The 22,481-nt window shown below is 45.2% G+C and overlaps 1 protein-coding gene across 2 annotated transcripts in view; it reads right to left on the reverse strand.

Annotated features, from left to right (window-relative positions):
• Positions 1-22,481, reverse strand: part of LOC146809060 (B-cell receptor CD22-like) — a 500,036-nt gene that overhangs the window by 474,892 nt on the left and 2,663 nt on the right. The window contains exon 1 of one of the 2 annotated variants that reach the window (XM_085615861.1): positions 17,372-17,494. The exons of the other annotated variant lie outside the window; for it this stretch is intronic. Within the exon in view, the coding sequence (XP_085471987.1) occupies positions 17,372-17,382 (11 nt within the window). The 5' untranslated portion in view covers positions 17,383-17,494. Of the gene's footprint in view, positions 1-17,371; positions 17,495-22,481 lie in introns of those variants that run through there. 2 annotated transcript variants of the gene reach the window in all.

Below are 22,481 nucleotides of genomic sequence, written 5' to 3' on the forward strand. Positions count from 1 at the left end.
GAGAAGTGCACCCAATAAAAGGCGAAGACAACGAGTTTCACCGTGTGTTTGTATACACACCCATATCAAAAATTGAATTGTTAGAAATGAAGAAAGTAGTACCAAGTCATGACAAAGACCCAGCGGGTTTCCACCGAGAAATTAAGGACATGTTGCTGATGGGAGAGTATACCTATCCTGATATTATGACGATATTAAAGGTGCTCTTACCTGCTGGCATTTATGAAAAACTGAAAGAAAAAGAGTGGGAAGTGGGAGACCAAAAGATAGATTGGACAGCATTAGAAACGGAAGAAAAGGCCCGAGCTGCTGGTTCAGGGCTCGGGGATAAAGTCAAAGCATTACCAGGTCTACTAGTACAAGTACTGCCACGTTTATTAACTACGAAAAAGGAAGATTGGGGTGCAATCACGGCCTGTAAACAAAAGCACGATGAAGACACAAGTGACTATTATGCCCGATTTGAAAAATGTTTTGGAATAAATAGTGGTATAAAAACAAGTAGTGAGTCGTATCCACATTTATTTGTGACAAAATTAGTAGAAAATGCTTTACCTCCAGTAAAGAATAGAATATTGAAATTCGAGAGTACCTGGCAAAGTAACACTCCGTCGCAAATGCTACAAATGTTACAGTATCATCACAATAGAATTAGAGATGAACAAGAACACGAACAAAGACGCATGAAAGATACAAAAATGAAAATGCTAGTGTCTCAGACAGTACCGGCTGAAGGACATAGAAAGGGTACGACACAGTCCGATTCAGCAGGACCGGTAAAAGGAACATGCAATTATTGCAAAAAGCCAGGTCATTACGTACACGATTGTCCAGTTCTAAAACATAATATCGCCATAGGTAAAACACAAGAAAGATCACGGCCACATAGACAAGATCAGAATGAACAAGGAGCTATGCCGCATTCCCAGGCCATGCCAGCCGCACAACAGCCAATACAGTTTGTGCCAGCTGCACCACCGTTGCCTGCTACTGCCACACAAACCGCAACACGACAAATGTATCAGACTGCACAGTATGAATATCCTGAGTATCAGCGTTACGCATGAACCAGCCTAGAGAGGGAAGTTGACTTACCGCTTATCGAGATTCCTGTAGATCAAGAAGGACCTTATGTACATAGTGAATTATTAGGTCAGGATAGAAAATTCTTACTCGATACAGGGGCAAGTCGAACAACTATAAAACGTAGTGAAGTTCCAGGGGCACCCCTCTCAGGCTCTCAAAATATTTCCCTTGGTTTTTCAGGCAAACCTATTGTTAATGAAGTGTCACAGCCTCTGCCACTCACGATAGGACCTCTGACCCGAACTACAGATTTATTGCTTACTAAATCATGTCCAGAAAACCTATTAGGAATAAAAACGTTAAAAGCCCTAGGAGCTATAATATGTTGTTCTCCGGAAGGAGTAAGATTGTTTTTACGTGATTTTAAAGGTCACTATGTATCTAGAGACATGGATCCCCGATTACAGACTTTACCTACACGTCTATGGGCACAAGGCCCTACTGATGTTGGTTGCATGAATATTACACCATATCGAGTCACGCTAAAGGCAGGAGTGGTGCTACCACGAATGCGACAATACAAGTTACCACCAGATGCTGTAGTGGCTTTACTACAAATCATTGACGAGCTCATTGCCCAAGGAGTAGTTGTGGAAACAGACTCCAATATATGTAATTCACCGATAATACCGATTCTTAAACGAACAGATCCGAAGGCCCCGCCAGTATATCGATTGGTTATTGACCTGCGCGAATTAAACAAATGCATTGTGCCACAATTCCCTGTGGTCCCAGATATCTCGTCATTACTGACAGCTATTGATTCCGAAGCGACATTCTTTACTGTAATCGATCTCAAGAATGCCTTCTTCAGTGTCCCAATAGATCCGGAAAGCCAATATTTGTTCGGATTTAGTTTAAATGGACGTAGCTTTAAATTCTCACGCGCACCTCAAGGATTTACAGAAAGCCCCAGCATCTATAGCCAAGCATTGAAACGAGAACTTGACAGTATCCACATGCCAGTCAACACGGCTCTGTTTCAATACGTCGATGATCTGCTGATCACCGCAAGAAGCGAAGCTGAATGTGAAAAAGCGTCACTGACAGTTTTACAATTTCTAGCCGAAAAAGGACACAAGGTTTCCCCTTCTAAGCTGCAATTCTGTGTCCAGCGAGTTGTTTATCTTGGACACTCGCTGGACAAGGAGGGAAGGCAGCTCACACCCGACCGTATTCCTAGCAAAACCACTCATTCAGTTGACAACCCAGGAGGCAGCCACATCGACTGTTCTCCCTTGGACTCAGGAACATACACAAGCTTTTGAAAGCCTAAAGAAAGCTTTATGTCAAGCACCAGTTTTAGCAACGCCATGTTACAGAAAACAGTTTACACTCTTTGTTACAGAACGCGAAGGTACTGCTTTGTCAGTACTCACACAGGAACAAGCAGGAGCACACAAACCATGTGCTTATTTTTCTAGTACATTAGATCCAGTAGCTCAGGCTTTGCCTGCATGCCTAAAATCAGTAGCAGCGACAGCTTTAGCAATCAGACAAAGCGATGCCATAGTATTAGGACATCCATTAACAGTTCAAGTACCACACGCAGTAGAGGTTCTTGTAAATAGAACACAAACACAACACTTGACCGTAGCACGACTTACAGGGTATGAACTGACACTGTTTCAGCCGCATATAGAAATAAGACGCTGTAATACATTGAATCCTGCCACACTTTTGCCAGTAATCGGAACAGACCCACTAGCCCATGACTGTATTGAAGTCATTACTGTAACGACAAAACCCAGACAAGACTTGACCGATGTTCCATTGTCAGAACCAGACTTGACATTTTATGTCGATGGTTCATGCATGAGAACAAGTACAGGAGAGTTAGTAGCCGCTTATGCAGTCACAACCGATACTGAAGTTGTTGAAACTAATCGTATAAATACTTTGTCAGCTCAAGCCGCAGAGCTCATCGCTCTGACACAAGCCTGTATTCAAGCCACGGATAAAAAAGTCAACATATACACTGATTCACGTTATGCATTCGGAGTTGTACATGACTTCGGCGTGCTGTGGCGAGAGAGAGGTTATTTAACTTCTCACGGTGCCCACATTCAGCACGGACCCCTCATTCATGCATTATTAGATGCAATACATCTACCCACTGCAATATCAATTATGAAATGTAAAGCCCATACAAAAGTTACTGATACCATTTCCCAAGGCAATGATCTAGCCGACAGAACAGCTAAACTGACTGCTCAAACTCAAACCCCCGATATGACAAAGACAATAGTCCCGACACCGACACATTGTATGACAGTTAAAGATCCTACTCTTGACGTAATTGACATACAGACACATGCTACACCAGACGAAATAAAGAAATGGACTGAATTAGGAGGGATCCAAACGGACCAAGGATGGATGATGAAGGAAAAGTCTGTATGGTTCCTTCCTGATTCAATGGTCCAAGCCATAATTAACACTATACATAGTCCAGCACATCTAGGAGAGAAAGCTATGCTAGACAGCATTCAACACATTTGGTTTAATAAGCATTTACGAGCAGCAGCCAAACAAAAGGTCCGTACCTGTATGATCTGCTGCCAGTTCAACCCAGGAAAAAGTGTTCCCGTAGAACAGGGTGGATTTCAGCCTCCTGATCACCCTTTTGAAGTCCTACAGATGGATTATATCCAGATGGAACGATGTCGAGGATTCAAATATGTTCTCGTAGTTGTTTGCGCTCTGTCCCGTTGGACAGAGGCGTACCCGGTTTCAGATTACACTGCCCCGACTACTGCCAAACAGTTGGTTCGAGAATTCTTCCCACGATACGGTTTACCACGTGTTGTCTACTCAGATAACGGCCAGCCGTTCTCATCCGAATTAATGAAACACGTTTCACTTCTGTTAGGTTATCAGTGGAAATTCCACTGTGTCCGACATCCCGAGGCAGCAGGTCTCGTAGAAAGACATAACCAGACACTGAAAATCAGACTGTCCAAAATATGTAGAGAGAAAGGTATCGACTGGATAGTAGCATTACCAGTTGCACTCTTTTACATGAGAATGGTAGCACACTCTAGAACAGGGCTATCCCCGTATGAGGTGATCTTCGGTAGACCGCCGAATATGTGGGGGACGCCTATACCACGCAAAATAACTGATATTGACTGTAATATGCTGACAGATTACTTGGCTTCCTTGATGTCTGCACTACAATCTTCTCGTTCACAGGTAGCTGCAGCTTTTCCCGACAACACTGAGGCGAAACCCCATGACGTTGTTCCGGGTAATCTTGTCTTTGTGAGAAATTTCGACAGGAAAAATCAACTGGAGCCCAGGTGGAAAGCACCCAAGTTGGTCCTGTTGACCACAAGAACAGCCGTGAAGATCGAGGGACGCAAAGGTTGGATTCATTCAAGTCACATAAAAAAATTTCATGGACTACCTTCAGATATAGACACTGTGCCCTGCACTCCCTCACAGACTGATTCAAAACTTCCTTTGGTGGAAAAAACTGAAAGCGAACTTTACAAAGTTAAGTTAAGGCCTAGGACGTCGAGCAATTTGATTGTTTAAGTCCTCTCCAAGGTGAAGCGGTTGAATTGTCTCTGACATGTATCCCCTGGACCTAAGTAGAGGAAATACCGGAAAAATGTTGAAACGACAGGCGTATTGTAAATCACTGCGTAGCCACTGCATAGTGACATTATTAATTTTGTTTTTATTAAGTCTTTTGATAATTATTACAAGTATGTTGTTGCACATATATTACCCTATTTCTAGACATGTTTATAATGTTGCTGCTGAACATTCTTTTAGTGACTTACCTCCGCATGAATTGTCTTATAGACTTGCGCTGCGCAATAACACCTTCATTAGCATGTTACATCATTCCCATCAGACCAGTAATGCCACCAATTGTTGGGTGTGTGGCCGACTCCCTCCCTATCAGAATAACAAAGGAGTTCTGCCTTTCTTTCCACATCCGTTCACACACAATGGCTCCTGTGGAGCATGGTTTAGTTTATTAAATTCCATAGACCCAGACACAGCAGTTTATCAGCAACATTGGATATGGGGAAATCTGAATCTAGTTTTATTCAAAATCTGTCACCCTAATAAGGAGGGTCGACCCAGTAGAACAGGAACTGATCTAGAAAATGAAGTGTATAAATTAGGTAATTTTACACCTAATCTTATGATTTTGAATGTCAAATCCGAAGTTGAACTAATTCTGCCCACTATGTCAGTATTTCCAGTTAAGGGTGAATTATGTGTGAGAAAAGTTGGTTCCATACATATGGGCCATAGCCAATGCGTTACTACAATAGAATATAGTGATCAAGGTAAATCGTCATTTAGAGCTTCTCGCCATTCTTACTTTATATGTGGTCAGACGGCATATATGCTTCTGCCTCTAGATTGGGATGGTACCTGTTACATAGCATTCCTTCTGCCACCTGTTTTCCTAGCTCCCCCTGATTATTATCGAAATGTTCATTTAGTACACAAAAGAGAGCGTAGAGATCTCCCAGTTGTCGATTATACTGAGACGGCATGGGACAAGTATGTAGATTTCAATAAAGGTATTTTTCCCTATATAGGTACCGTATCAAATAGTAAGCTGATACGCAGACTCACCAAGACTCTCGAAGCTGTAGTAAACGAGACTATAGCCGCCCTAGGCAATCTGACAGAGGAACAATCAGTGATGAGAATTGTTGTTCTCCAGAATCGTCTTGTCCTTGACGTCATCCTGGCCGATAGGGGCGGAGCTTGCAGGGTCATCGGATCCAGCTGCTGCATATTCATACCAGAAAATTCGCCATCTGTATATAAAGCTATAACACGCCTTCATAAGATTGTAAGCCAGATACACGAAAATCCAGGCACTTGGACGTGGTCCGGGTGGTTTTGGAGTGTGATATCAGCCTGGGGATGGAGAGTTCTATCCTTCCTAGGTATTGGCCTTCTTATGCTCTTCAGTTGTTGTTTATGCCTGCAATGTGGACCAGCGATTTGTGGTCTGTGTGCCACATCATGCGTTCCATATCAAAATTCTCGTTCAAAATGCCGGAAGAAGAAGGAAGAAGAAATGATGCTCCATGAGCAAATCGATGGAATGATGAAGATTGATATCTCTTGAAGGGCAAGTAGGGGACAAGGAGGGAATGTGGAAATGTGGATTTTCCTAATCAGTTATGTCCCCTATCTTGGACCCCAACGGTTCTATGTGCATGTCACAAGGACATGTATGTTCTCTCCAGTTCCAGTTTCCAAAACGCAAACATATGTGCGTCCACCGTCAACATGTTCTCTGTCAGATCCGCCATCGATGGGCTGGATATTCGATTCCTAAGTATGAAAGGCCACCGACTTTATATGGCTAAGTTACTCTATTTTTACAGTTCAGGCAAGTAGGCCCGATTCTGTCCTCAAAGCCTTCCCTGCTCTCTGTCTCTGACAGCTTCAGCTTGAGCTCGCATCTGTATCCATGAACTTTGTCCTACTCCCTGTGCAGCTAACGGTGCCTGCCTCGGCCAGTTTTCGCCTGCCTGCCAAGAAGCTGTATTTCACCTTCGAATTATCTACTTTGCTCCTCAGCCGATGCATTCCTGTCCAGTGATTTAGGTAAACATTTCCTTTAGCTACCAAGCAAAGGACTCAGCCTTTCCGTCCTCCTGCAAGTGATTCATAGCCCTGCTGCCATGGAGAATTTTCTGCCCCTCGCATCTCATATAGACACTTAGACGCTTGTACACGCACACAGTCAGTATAGAATAGATTCTGTCCGAGAGTCTCTTCTTGTGGATAACATAGTTCTCTAAACATAGGATGTTAGATATGATTTGGGATTAGGTTGACTTGACCCCCCAGACTTCTCGTCTCCACATGTAAAGCTAAACGTCAAGTCCCCTTCACCCCCTAGTTGCACGTCAATCACACGTCATACTGCTGCGCACGCATCTATGTTAAGTATTATCGTATAGATCCACCTATGTAAGATAACCAGAGCCAATCATGTTTCTTTTCGCTCCTTATTACGCCTAGTTTCGATTACGTACCTGTTATGTCACTTTTCTTATCAAATGTTACGCCTTCTACATTCGTTTCATTGTAATGTACTTATTATAAAAATACATGTCTGTCAATAAAGTATTGTACTTCACTTCCTGAACCCTCGTGGTGACGGAACCTGAAGGCCGCGACTCGAGTCGGCCATTTTTGATGGAATAAAGCCCATTTAGAAAACCTCTTATACCACGGATTCTGCCTCTTGTTATTTTGAGCTATTTTACTTTACTTAAGATTCCGTATGAAATTCAGTATTAGGTAACAAAGAATATTTACCACAGCACAGCCATAGGAGACAAACACAAGGAGATGATGGACGGAGTGCAAAAACTTTTCAGACACTCACCCCCTGTCACAGATCTGGGTTGAATCCATCATCGTTCTTTAGCTCACTTCGTCACCCCAGTTTAGACACAGCTATATGTAAATCAGTCTTGACCCTCTGCCTCATGGGAACAGTCCAGCCCGAACTGCCAAGCCATGTCTTCCCTGGACCAGAAACAAGCATACTGGGACCACTTTCGGGCTAACAGCCCTCATCAGCCAGGCTAGCTTGAATCCAGTGGCAAAGTGAGCAAGGGCATACCCTGCCAACTAAGGGCGAATAAAGCAAACACAAGGAGATGATGGACAGAGTGCTGAAACTTTTCAGACACTCACACCCAGTCACAGATCTGGGTTGACCCTGTGCCTCATGGGAACAGTCCAGCCTGAACTGCCAAGCCAGGTCTTCCCTGAACTGGAAACAAGCATCCTGGGACCAGTTTCCAGGATAACACACTTCATCAGCCAGACTAGCTTGAATCTAGTGGCAAAGTGAGCACGGGACCAACGTCTGGGCATACCCACCCATAGGAGGAACAGTAAGAGGAAACTAGTCTGTGGTCATTTCTACATGTGTCTTTTGGCAATGTGTAACACATTAAAACCTGATCAATTGGCTTTTCCAGTGCTGGTTTATTAGAGGTGCCTTCCTGCCCCTAGGCATGGCTGAGAATCTGCACTGCCCCTACCAGTCTGGCACCTTAATGCTCGTATTCACCTGTATTTTGTGTTCGTCAAGCATACAGAGTGGCACTGGGACGAGAGAAAGCACAAAGGATATCAAACCTGGGCTTCTTCATTTACCAATCAAATATCAGATGTCTTGAATGCCAGACATACATGGCAGCAGAAGGATTATGGAATTCAGTGTGGAATGAAGGAAGTCAAACCTGGGTTGCTTCTCTTTTTACTGAACAAAGGCCACGACTTTCAGGAAATTGGCATTGACCAGACTTGTAATCTTTCCGATAATGTTTTTTTCCATAGGACGTTGTTTGAGGTTCACAATCTAAGATGTGATGTCAGCTCCTATTTGAAGCATATATACAGAAGTACTTCAAATTAAAAAAACGCATTGCAACGAATTCACTCCTGTGTTGTTATTTGTGTCCCTTACCCTTCGCTACTATTTTTGTCCCGGGGTTTCGCTTAATGTAGTGGGAAATTCTGTTGGATTCTGTTTCTGGATATCCTTGTTTATCTCTTTTTGTCCTTCCTGATGTCAGGCAGAGTCTGGCGCTTTGCTATTCACTTCAGTATTAATATTAGCCTTCAATCAAGACCCACAAGATTGACAAGGAGGGGTTTTCTTACCATTTTTGTGTTTACCTCCTAACTAGGACCCTCTTAAGAAGACACTTGACAGCTTTCAGGTGAACAGTTCTTCATGAGGTGTCACTAAATCCAATGGGAGGAACCAATCTAGTTTGTTTTGCAAAAAAGGAGGTTGCAGGTACCTGAAAGGAACGCCGCACTCAAGTGGCCTTGAAATAAAAAATCAGATTCATGGTAAAAGAATATGCGGATTAAAAATAAATAAGCAAATACCAGAAAAAGAAAAGTAAACGGCTACATATGAAATTTTAGGACTCTACAATCTTTGCCAAACGGATTGACACATTTGGGGGATACTGCAATAAACAATCACGGTATAAGCAATATGGTCCTGTGCAAGCGAGGAAAAATATACATATAGATACTACATGTCGGTGATATCTACCATTAGATAAGATAATTCAACAGATGGCACATAAAGCAATCAAAAATAAATAAATACGTTGGACTCATTCATATATCCTGAATAACAGTGGAAACATTAAAGAAATATCTACTTTTAGCAAAAGTACTCACTGGTAAAAGAAAATCCTGAAGAAGGCATTTGCCGAAACGCGTTGGTGGTATTCCTCAAATCACTGCTAGTGTTTTATTTATATTAGTTCGATTTTATTGTAAACTGTGGTCTGATTACAACATATGTGAAAAATATAATGTGTTGCCAGAATTGTTGTCTCCACATTGTATTGTGATCAAATTAGTGTAACACAAATGGTAATGTCAATTTATCTATGTATTGAAAAAGATTATGTTTGAATTGAATTTGCACAAATATTTAATCGTTTATAGATGAGAAAAGGGAGATAAAATTATAAAAAGATTAACATAAAAGAAAAAATTATATTTTTCAAAAAATAAAAAAGATTATAATCAATTCACATTGTGTGTCATATTATATAAATGTAAGTCCAGAGCTGCGTCATTTCCATGTTATTGTAAAACGGCACTTTACCCGGTGCAACCATTCTTTTTCCAATATAGGAACCAATCTTTCCTCAGGTAATCAAAAAGGGTACTCAACAGACCTCATTAGCATCTCATCAGGACACAACCCTGGCAGCCATCATCAGGCCAGGAATTATACTGAGTCCTAACAAAAGCATAAAAAGTCTTCAGCTGGAAAACAGGGAAAACAAGCATTGGCATAGCCAATAGGTCTCGCCTTTGTGACCTTATAAGTGTTTAGTTATCCAACACAATATCCTTGGTGCAACAACATCAACTGTTGCATGGCTAAACACTTATAAGGTCCCAAAGGCGAGACCTATTGGCTATGCCAATGCTTGTTATTATTCTTGTAACTTTCATATGGTTAATTCACAGCATTATTCACATTCCCTTTTGGGTTCCGGAGTAGCGTGGTACTCGCAGAAAAATCGCTTCGCCGCTGGGTCAGGGGTAGTAAGCGCTATATAAATGCAATCACAATTACAATACAATACATTGTATGAGTGCAGTGATCTGCCTATAATGTATCTGCAACCGGCACTTAATTACTCTGTATTATATATCAAATGCTACTTGGAGACTGTCTTAAGTTTGCAACCGAAACGCTTAATAAAAACATTTTTTAAAAACATACAATGCCAGATCTACAATTAAGCACTGGCAAAGCCAGTAGGGTTGGGTTTAATGAGCTAATGCTATTGCATCCAAGAAAGATACGGAAGTGAGCCAGCAGGTGTAAACAGAGATAAATAAGATTATAAAGTAGTGCTGCATGAACTTCAATGCAAAGACTTAAGTGGAGGTGGACGGATACACTGCAGCAGCCATTAAGATTAGGTGAGAAAATTATACACCACGGCGCTGACACAAGTCGTGATAGACAAAGTTTCAAGTCAATGCCTGAAAGAGACTGGACAAAGAAAGAAAAAAGGTTGAAAAGGTCGGAACAAAAGCCCACACAATTTATATTGTTGGCAATAGGCCTGTTAGGTAGCTATTCTGACAAAACCTAGACCGTAAAATCCTAGCTAATGTGTTTCACCATGAGAATTTATATTCACTTAAAAGCATGATTCACAGCTTGCTGTCGACTGTGGAACAATCATTTTTAAAGTCCCTCTCGTCGACGGCACGGGTGATCATAGCTGTAAATATGTGTCACACACCGCTGACGCGGCTACGTGGTGCAGTTAATCCAAGGTGGCTCGTCCTACCACTTTTTCCAATTTCACTGCATTCATTTTTCAAAAGCAATGAAGTACATTTAGCTCACTGCGATGGAAGCGATAATTTGAACCCCGGCTGGCGACACATTATTCCTCGACTCCAGAAAGCAAGAAAGGCCCGCAACACCGCTGCTGCTTGAAGCCGGCCTGTGTGACCACAGATGGGCAGACTTTTTCTATTCTCCTATTTATATTTGGTGTGCTGGAACTGACAATGGGTCCCTTGTGCATCTCCGCCGACACTGGGAGGATTTATTCCAGCAGCTTTAAGTATTTTAATAAGGAAATAAAACAGCATCATGCGTAGGAACAAAGAGCTCCTCAAGACAGTTCATAACAAGCACGGCCGCGAACGAATGACCTACTTGAGCATAGATATGCAAATACAATTAAAGAAACACGGAGGACTGATTCACGTCGATGGGTGCCCTACTGTGCTTCATCCTAGCAACCACAAAGGAACAACCATCGCGCCCCTCGCTCCTCACTTACTGAAAACCGTGACTTGAAGAAACGGTTCACAACATCTCTTTCCTTCTTTCATTTAGTTGCTTCCCTGTGAAACGGATCCAAAAAAGAACCAGCGCGCGTCTCGCGCTGAAAGAGGCATCAGGGGGAGGGGAGAGAGGAGGAGGCCTCCGGCTGTTTCCCTTGCGGGAGCGAGCAGGAACCATATGTTAAAGTTCGCTCCCGCAAGGAAATCACCAAACGTGCACGCGTTGCATGCAAAACAATGCGTGCACGTTTTTGACTGAAAAACAGAATCGATTGCAAAAGGTCTTTTTGCCTGGGCAGCGCATGCGTGCTGCTAGGCGAGACCTAAAAAACAAGCACATTGTTTATAGAAAGCATAAAGAAGATAAATAATTTGATGGGAAGATGGAGTGCGCTTTTCAAATGTAATACATCCCCTCACACATTGCAATGTCAGCGATTCATAGTAGGCAAAATGATACCCCAAACAGCCTAGACCATGGCGGGAAGGCACGTATACTCCTGTGGGCTGATCCAAGATGTGAGTGACATTCTATCAAAGCGATGGCTGATGGTTTCCCACACGAAAATGTTGATGATTGAAATGATTAAAAGGGGCTGACCCATAGTTCACTTTCTGAATATTATAAACAATTTGGCTTAAGACAGTTGTAGTGTCAAGCCAGACCTTAAAAGTAGATTTGTTTCCGTAGGGGTTTTACTGTTTTCACAATCCCACATTGAGTTTTTAGGAAAAGCTATCTGCTAGTTGTTTTGACAGAATGCTTGGAAAAATCCTGGAGTTTTTACCATTGCCCTTACGTAGACTCATGGGCCAGGCCCTAGTTTTGTTGCGGAGAGAGCCCTCATGTAGGCCCATAGGCCAGGCTCTGGTTTTGTTGTGGAGAGAGCCCTCATGTAGGCTCATAGGCCAGGCCCTAGTTTTGTTGCGTAGAGAGCCCTCATGTAGGTTCATGGTCCAGGCTCTGGTTTTGTTGCGGAGAGAGCCCTAATGTAGGCTCATAGGCCAGACTCTGGTTTTGTTGCGGAGAGAGCCCTCATGTAGGCTCATAGGCCAGGCCCTAGTTTTGTTGCGGAGAGAGCCCTCATGTAGGCTCATAGGCCAGGCCCTAGTTTTGTTGCGGAGAGAGCCCTCATGTAGGCTCATAGTCCAGGTCCTAGTTTTGTTGCGGAGAGAGCCCTCATGTAGGTTCATGGTCCAGGCTCTGGTTTTGTTGCGGAGAGAGCCCTCATGTAGGCTCATAGGCCAGGTCCTAGTTTTGTTGCGGAGAGAGCCCTCATGTAGGCTCATAGTCCATGTCCTAGTTTTGTTGCGGAGAGAGCCCTCATGTAGGCTCATGGTTTTGTTCCGCTGGGACTATGGCAATTCCCTGTATCCTGGAAGTCCCTATAATGTAGTGAAAAGGCTTCAAGTTGTACAAAAGCAGTGGCCATGCCTTTTGTTAACTATTCCTAAGTACAACTCTGTGTCTGGCTCATTGGCTTCATTGCAATGGCTACCTGTCAGATTGAGAATACAGTTCAAAGTCCTTTAGTATGGCCCACCGAGCTTTGTAAAATAAGGGCCCTCGGCTGCTACAACACCTGATTTGACCTAAAACCCCCAACAAGACTCTGCGTTCTACTGCCTCATGTGAATTGGTAATCCCTAGGATACATCTGTCGAGAAGTGGCGGACGGTCCTTTGCCTACATTGTCCCTAAGCAATGGATTTCTTTACCTTGCAAAACACATGAGGAAGAGGAAAGGACTTTCAGAAAGCCACTCATGTATGGAGTAACCACAGGGCTTTCCTATCTTGTCATGGGACATTGGGTCTAGGCATGTGATGATGGGGAAGTAATGAGAACTAGGATGCATGCACTTTAAATTACTTTAATGTTGTGTCTGATTAGAGGGCCTCTGCAAAATATACCCAGGAGCAACCGAGTTGGAGTCCATGGTCTGCGCCTGATAGAAGCAGTCATGGCACAGGCCTTTGCTAATAACCACACATCGATAGATGGGTGGTGGCAGGCATCTACTTTATACAGCCAGCCAAAGAAAATGATCATCCTAGAGCAAGAAAGTGACCAGGAATCGTAAATCTCTTTAGGGAAAACCCAGAAACAGCCCTTAGGACTCCACTGGTGAACACAGGCAGACAGAGTTAAAGGTTATTTGACTCTACCCTGAAGCAACAGGAGAATGATCCACAGCATGCACTAGGCACATGTGCACAACCACATGAGGATGCTTCTAACCTCTCTAGCGATGAATTATTTTTCCATGATGGAAACAGTGGGTGGATTGATGAAGTAGAATCACATGCAGTAAGAGTGATGAAGAAGTGCTTAAATATGGTGCCGCTGATTAAACAGAGACCAAAGAGAGGGAGAGTCTGTCTAGGGGCAATAAGTAGTAATCTACATCCAAGGCTCCAAGCTCATAGGTGGACATGTAGGCCCTTATTGAATGTACACAAAATGAGGCAATTGAGGTCAGCCATAAGCAAAGGGGCGATGAACTAATGTTCAGCTTTTTCAAATGACTTAGATCCTATGACAGGCTGGTCTCAAACGTTGCTTCCTAGAGTCTACTCAGGAGTGACAAACGATCAGCCCACAACATGAACTGGTAATTAGCAGTCAAGGTAAAAGCTCTGTAGTGTCCACCCAGGAGAAATGTAGATGTAGTCAGAAGCATCTTGATTACAAGCAGCCAGGGTCCATCCAGGAGAGACCAAGAGGCAGCCTGATTGTTCCTTTCCTCCCACATGGCTTAATGGACTCCACCCCTTACATAATGGTTGCCCTTCCTGGAATATTGCAGGTCCCTGGAATGACCTGGGACCTGACCATGATGAATGAAATACAATTAACTGGCGGAGCGCTGGTTAGCTCCAAAACTGCTAAAACTGCACTGCTTCAATTTAAAAATGCAGGGAGGCGCAGTATTTACAATGATACCGCACACCGCTGCATTTCCACTAGGGCTGGTGCTAAATTCAGCTGCCTAGTGCCAACACAGGCACCCTTGAAATATAGTGCAAGGCTGCCCGCGTTGGGGGGAATGGTGGTTTATGTGCAGGAAGGAGTCCCTTCCTGCATATAAACAATCCAGAATGGCAAATTGTAACTGCTCTGTGTGCTGCATTGTGCAGCACACATAGAATCTGCAAATCGTCTTTTCTTTAATGATTGTTTACGTGTTACAGCACTCATTCATGGCAATTTTCTGTTTCTGTGTGTGCTGCACAATGCAGCACATGTAGAAACAGGAACAACGAGGAGAAATTTAACATTTCTCCTCATTTCACCACGTTAAGACCAGGTTTTTTTTGTCTTAATTTTGGCGCGTAAAAATCATTGGGTGTTGCGGAGGAACGTCCACCCCAACACCCATTGCCTGTTCCTTTCAAGCTAAGTGTAGCGTGAAAGGGGGCCTTATTCACAAGGTGGCATTAAACCACGTTAAGTGGCTTAACACTGCCTTGCAAATAAGGCGATGGACTTAATGCCACCACAACGTCTTAAAAAGTGGTGTTAAGTCCTTGTAGATATGCCCCTGGGTGTTCTTGAAAATTATTATCATCACTGGTATGGCTTATCCATTATTATCATACTGATCATTGTTCCGCCATATTGGGGCCATTTTGCTATTATGTTGCCCGTTGATTGCACTTTCGTGGGCCTCGGTCGATGGGAGTCGTCCTGAGTATTTTGCAGGCATTCATGGCAGGAAGGAGATCAATCCTGACATGATACTATTTGTCTTTGCCATTTTGTCATCAGTTTCTTCCATTAGAAAACAATATTTCCAAAATAATGCTGTACCTACTATGATGGTGTTTGTTGTGAAATATTGCAAGCAATGATGTGTGCACCGGTGGCATAATGCTGGCTATCCTGGACATAATGGGGCAGATTTATGTTCCCTGGCGCATCCCTGCAAATCAGCATGGAAACGCCAGGGGAGTGCGTCACGCAAGTTTGCCCTTGCGCCACCGCAGATGCGCCACATTTACAATGCGGTGCATCGTGGCGCAAGGACAAGCAGATGCGTGACGTATCTGCCAGCGTAAGGTTGGCGCAGTGCTGAAGTTATGTCGCAAGCACGACGCAACTCCAGCACTGTTCCAACCTACCCTATCTCTAACATGGTGCATCAAGTCTTAAGCCTGCTTCAAGCAGGCGCAGGGTTTTGATGCATCAGCATTGGGAAAGTGACTCAGTGAAATCTTATAGATTTCACTGAGTCACTTTTCAGGGGCGTTCCTGCGACGGAACGCCCCCCTCTGTGTCACAACGCCCACATGAAACCTGACGCAGGTTTTACGTGGCGCAGGGCTTTACACCGTGACGCATCTATGTAAATCGGGCGCAACGTGGCGCAGGGTTTACGCCGCCGCTGCGTCACAAAAGTGACGCAACGGCGGCGTAAAAGGGGCGCAAGTCCCACATAAATCTGCCCCAATGTGAGCAGCATCTATAGCATGGTGTAGCACATACTTTGCTTAATGATAGCTCTGGGTTAAAGGGGTTCATTATTACCATATATCTGGCGTTCTTAGCATGGCTGTGTCTACCCAGCCATAATGCTGGGCACCCCTGGCATGCTGTGGGTACTCTCCGTATTGGATTGTGGAGCCCCTGGCACAAATACAGCCAATGCTGGTGTAATGATGGATATCAAGAGATATGATAAGCCTTCTTGGCATGTGTGGGCGGTGTACAGGCATATTAGAGGGAATCTGCCTTTTTGGGCCAATAACTCGTGTGAGTTCTGAAAAGGACAAAGTGACAAATGTAAACCAGCAGGTGTTTACTAAAAGGTGAAAAGTTGTTCTTCGAGACAAAATCAGCCCTTTGTTACTGTAAAAAGCAAGCTTTTGTTTCCAGGTCATTTTAGCGGCAGCAGATAACGATCTTGTGCTGTCAGTCAGGCAACATATTCAAAGTAAAGCGTGAGCAATTTTCCAGTCATTTACACGAACTAGTGAGAAACCTCAAACTTGCAGCTGGTACCGCTTCACCTCAAGTCCCACAGACTCCCCCACCACAAAAACATCCCCTGCACCCGAAAGATGTATGCATAGCTGTCAGGCGCGCAACACCCATTGGACTCAAAGGGCTTCAGCCCCCCCCCCGTCGTGTGTGGCAGCCCGGGATGAGACACCTTCCCGGGCAAAAAAGCAGCCGCACCCGAGCACTTCACAGGTCTTTAAAAGACCATTTGCATGTTGATGAGGCCTCGCTGTTGTTTCACCCCTTCTAAGAGCCCCTGCAGCTCCACTCTGCCTAGATTCAGCCCCCACCCCCGAAATCAGCGCCACTCTGCCTTCTGCTTAAAGATTCAGCCCCCCCCCGAAATTTTTGCTTAGCCCCCCCCCCGAAATTTGGCTCTAGTTGCGCCTCTGATAGCTGTATACAGAACCCGCCCTCTTTGAAAGGTGTACTATCCTCCATCTGGGGGAATGAGATGTCAACCTCATGATGTACAAGAGTTTCCATGGAGGATACAGCATCCAGCTGAGCTGCCGCGCCTCACCTGTGTGCTGTGCAGGAGTCTTAATCTGTCCAGCTCCTTTATACCCTCAAATTAAATACCATGGCACAGATTTACTAAGGCTTTGTTCTGGTGCTGATGTGACTCAGAGCAGTGCATGCTATTTAATACCGAGTACACAAGTTGCTTTGCTCTGGAAAGGTGGATGTTTTTCAAAGTGCAGAAGCCGCTTTGCGTGGGGGAGGAGGGATTTACTGGGGCCGATCGCCGCAACATCCATAGGTTTTGATGCAAAGCCTCATCTACTAAGATAACCAATACATGCTGAGCAGAGCTCACAGCCAATCTGGAAATCTTTTGAGTTGTCTACAAATGTGCACTGCCAGGTTATGTCTCCAGTAGAAATCCTCTGCTAGACAGCGCACACTCACCTCTGCGCCATAGACCGAACGTGTGCACCATGCCGAGCAGGCTTATTTGTGCGCCATCAAAAGTGAGGACACCAGCTGCAGGCCAAAGTCCTGGTGCTGGGCTATGTTTGGATCCTTCAGCACGTTACGTGAAAAATCTGAGCCAACTCCTGTTGTGAACGGTGTGTGCAGCGCTGACTATAAAGCGTACGATGGTGGAACTCTCGTTTCTTCTTTCGATACACAAGTAGTGCAGTCGCTCACCCGTCACACCCACTTCCTGTTTTCTGGTGAATTTTTACAGTAAATCTTCAGTGGATTTCCCCTCCTCGTGTCTATTTTTTAGCTTGAAGAATCTAGGGGCCTTTCCAGTTTGAACACAGCCATCTGCAAATCAGTCTTGACCCTGTGCCTCATGGGAACAGTCCATCCCGAACTGGTCTAAACTGGTCTAAACTGGGGTGGCATGGTGAGCAAAAGAATGATGGATTTAACCCAGATCTCTTGACTGGGGGTGAATGTTTTGATTTGTTCTGCATTCCGTCCATCAATTGTGTGTCTTTTGCTTTCTCGCCTTAAGTGCGCCAGGCATGCCCAGACGTGGGTCCTGGGCTCACTGTGCCACTGGAATCAAGCTATCCTGGGTGAAGAGGGGTGAAACCCCAAAACCGGTCCTAGGATGCTTGTTTCCGGTCCATGGAGGACCTGGCTTGGCAGTTCGGGCTGGACTGGTCCCATGAGGCACAGGGTCAAGACTGATTTGCATATGGCCAGGTCTAAACTGGGGTGGCATGGTGAGCAAAAGAATGATGGATTTAACCCAGATCTCTTGACTGGGGGGTGAATGTTTTGATTTGTTCTGCATTCCGTCCATCAAATGTGTGTCTTCTGCTTTCTCGCCTTAAGTGCGCCAGGTATGCCCAGACGTGGGTCCTGGGCTCACTGTGCCACTGGAATCAAGCTATCCTGGCTGAAGAGGGGTGCAACCCCGAAACCGTTCCTAGGATGCTTGTTTCCGGTCCATGGAGGACCTGGCTTGGCAGTTCGGGCTGGACTGTTCCCATGAGGCACAGGGTCAAGACTGATTTGCATATGGCCAGGTCTGAACTGGGGTGGCATGGTTAGCAAAAGAATGATAGATTTAACCCAGATCTCTTGACTGTGGATGAATGTTTTGATTTGTTCTGCATTCCGTCCCTCAATTGTGTGTCTTTTGCTCTCCCACCTTAAGTGCACCAGGTATGCCCAGACGTGGGTCCTGGGCTCACTCTGCCACTGGATTCAAGCTATCCTGGCTGAAGAGGGGTGAAACCCCGAAACCGGTCCTAGGGTGCTTGTTTCCGGTGCAGGGAGGACGTGGCTTGGCAGTTCGGGCTGGACTGTTCCCCTGAGGCACAGGGTCAAGACTGATTTGTATATGGCCTGGTCTAAACTGGGGTGGCATGGTGAGCAAAAGAATGATAGATTTCACCCAGATATCTTCACTGGGGTTGAATGTTTTGATTTGTTTAGCATTCCGTCCATCAATTGTGTGTCTTTTGCTTTCTCGCCTTAAGTGCGCCAGGTATGCCCAGACGTGGGTCCTGGGCTCACTGTGCCACTGGAATCAAGCTATCCTGGCTGAAGAGGGGTGCAACCCCGAAACCGTTCCTAGGATGCTTGTTTCCGGTCCATGGAGGACCTGGCTTGGCAGTTCGGGCTGGACTGTTCCCATGAGGCACAGGGTCAAGACTGATTTGCATATGGCCAGGTCTGAACTGGGGTGGCATGGTTAGCAAAAGAATGATAGATTTAACCCAGATCTCTTGACTGTGGATGAATGTTTTGATTTGTTCTGCATTCCGTCCCTCAATTGTGTGTCTTTTGCTCTCCCACCTTAAGTGCACCAGGTATGCCCAGACGTGGGTCCTGGGCTCACTGTGCCACTGGATTCAAGCTATCCTGGCTGAAGAGGGGTGAAACCCCGAAACCGGTCCTAGGGTGCTTGTTTCCGGTGCAGGGAGGACGTGGCTTGGCAGTTCGGGCTGGACTGTTCCCCTGAGGCACAGGGTCAAGACTGATTTGCATATGGCCTGGTCTAAACTGGGGTGGCATGGTGAGCAAAAGAATGATAGATTTCACCCAGATATCTTCACTGGGGTTGAATGTTTTGATTTGTTTTGCATTCCGTCCATCAATTGTGTGTCTTTTGCTTTCTCGCCTTAAGTGCGCCAGGTATGCCCAGACGTGGGTCCTGGGATCACTGTGCCACTGGAATCACGCTATCCTGGCTGAAGAGGGGTGAAACCCCGAAACCGGTCCTAGGATGCTTGTTTCCGGTCCAGGAAGGAGCTGGCTTGGCAGTTCAGGCTGGACTGTTCCCATGAGGCACAGGGTCAAGACTGATTTGCCAATGGCCAGGTCTAAACTCGGGTGGCATGGTGAGCAAAAGAATGATGGATTTAACCCAGATATCTTGACTGGGGGTGAATGTTTTGATTTGTTCTGCATTCTTTCCATCAATTGTGTGTCTTTCACTTTCTCGCCTTAAGTGCTCCAGGTATTCCCAGACGTAGGTCCTGGGCTCACTGTGCCACTGAATTCAAGCTATCCTGGCTGAAGAGGGGTGAAACCCCGAAACTGGTCCTAGGAATGTTTTGATTTGTTCTGCATTCTGTCCATCAATTGTGTGTCTTTTGCCTTGTAAATACTGCGCTGTTGTGGTAGCGCCCTCTTCCATGTTGTATTTTCATTGGAATGCCTACTTTGCCTCTGAGAATGCCTACTTTGCATCTCATTGAAGATGCGAGGCGAGGCATTAGGAATCCGGCTGCTAACATGCGCTAATGCATGTTAGCGGCGCCTAGTAAATAGGGCGATGTAATTTTCGCCGCGTTTTTGGCTTTTAAAGCCAAAAAAGCAGCGAAATGGCCCTCGATAATATGCCCCCTAGTCTTTAAGCAGGGTGAACATTTACAAGTGTGTCATGTTTCACAGTGTTATGACCCCTGCCATAGCACTAGTTTTGACACTGCCCTTCAGTTTGTAACAGAATCTTTGTCTGTTCTTATAAATTATGTCTTGTGTTGGTTCCTGTAGGCCCTGGGTAGGGGACTCACTGGTGAATTGTGCTTGAAGTGCAAAACAGATCGTCATGGTAAGCATTATGAAAGCAACACATTTCAAGGTCCTAAGGTTTAATCACCAAGAGGCATATGTACAAGCCCCTATCGCCACCACAACGTCACTATTACCGACATTGTGGTGGCATTAGGGGTGGCGTCCTATTTACAAAGCAACGTGGCTAAACGCTGCCTTGTAAATAGGGCCCCCTTTCACCCTATATTAGCGTGAAAAGGGTGGGCAGTGGGTGTTGCGGTGGGCGTTCCACCGCAACACCCATTCATTTTGACTCTGCCCCCTATGTACAAGGGTGGCGTACATAGGAGGCAGCACCAACATTTAGACCAGGTAAATCCTGGTCTTAAGTTGGCGAAACGAGGAAATATACATTATTTCTCCTCGTTTTTGCGTTTTCCATGTATGCTGCCTTGTGCAGCACACATGGAAAAATCAAATAGCCATGGTTTGTTTATGTACAGGGAGGTGTCCTTCCTGTACATAAACAATCTTTTTAAAAAAATGCCATTTTGTCACTTTCATGTGTGCTGCACGAAGCAGCACACATGAAAATGACAGAATAGCATTGTAGGATTGTTTATGTGCAGGAAGGGACACATTCCTAACACATAAACAATCCTCCCCTGCAAGCAGATACCCTTGGTTGTCTGCTTTGGCGATAAGTTGCTAAACTTGGCTCAATCGCAGAGGAAACACAAGGCTGCACCACATTCTTGTAAATATGGTGCAGCCTTCCGTTTCCGAAGTGGCAGAGAGAGACATCAAGCCAGGAAGGCCAACGCCTCTCTCCGCCACTTTATTGTACATATGGCCCCAAGAGCCTTATTTATGGCATTGTGACGCAGGGCAGCACAGCAAGGCACCTTGCTGCACTGCCCTATGCCAAACAGAAAGGGCAGGAATGCACTGTATTTAAGGAATATATTGTAGTCCTGTCCTTTCTGCCTGCATTGGTGCTGTTGTGGCAGCCTAGCGCCGACGTAGACACCCTTGCACCATAGTGTAAGGGTGACTCCATTGCAGGCAGTATTGTTTTTCTGCAGGAAGGGGCAACTTCCTGCTCAAAAGCAATCCTACGTGGCATTTTCTCTTTCCATGTGTGTTGCATAATGCAACACACATGAATGAGGAAAAAACTAACAGAAATTAACATATTTCTCCTCTTTACGCCTCACCTTGGGGGGGTGTACGGATTTGGCACTTCCCCAGGTTTACATCACTTTGTAAATCTGGGGCAGCCTCAAATTCCATGGGTGTTGTGTGGGAAAACCCACTGCAACATCCATGGAATGCCTCCCAGATGCAGAGTAATGGGATGCAGCAATTTGCACTGCGTCGCCTAAAGATTCATGATGCCGTTAAAAGCCATGCATGGTGGCTTTGCGAGGCTTCATAAATCTTTGAGAGTCCTGCGTCACGCATGAACGTGGTGCAAAAGTGATGCAGGACTCTCATAAATAAGACCCCTGGTATCCTACTGACTGGAAAGGTGTGACAACTCCGCCCTAAGAAGTAGGATTACGTGCAACTGTGGAATTACTACTTTTGAAAATTCACATACTTTCTCAGTAGAATGACAGGAAAGGTGCGCTAGGTAGAATGTGTCCAGGTCAGCCGCGGCCCCTGCAGGTAAGAGAGGTGGGGTGGCGGAGCCGGCTTGGGGAGGGATTCGACAGACAACCACAAGGGAAAATAAATAATTTATTTAGTTTTCCCTTGTGATCGTCTGTCGAATTCCCCCAACTGTGCCCCACCGCCCTACTGCTCTTACCTGCACGGGCCGCGGCTGGTCCAGGTGTACTACAGGGAGAGTCAGATGACACACAAGGGTCTCCTATTCTCCATGTGGGCTACTCTACATAACGGAGTTGTAAGCACAGTGGGGGGAGGGCGGGTGGGTCCTTTTGTGCTTATGCACATCTGCTGCAGGGAAAACATATTTCCCCGTATCTGTGGGGTAATCCATTCCCCTTCCTATCCCAGAAAGGGAGTAGTTACAACCTTTGGTTGG

Source organism: Triturus cristatus, chromosome 7, assembly GCF_964204655.1.
Source record: "Triturus cristatus chromosome 7, aTriCri1.1, whole genome shotgun sequence".
Classification (NCBI taxonomy): domain Eukaryota; kingdom Metazoa; phylum Chordata; class Amphibia; order Caudata; family Salamandridae; genus Triturus; species Triturus cristatus.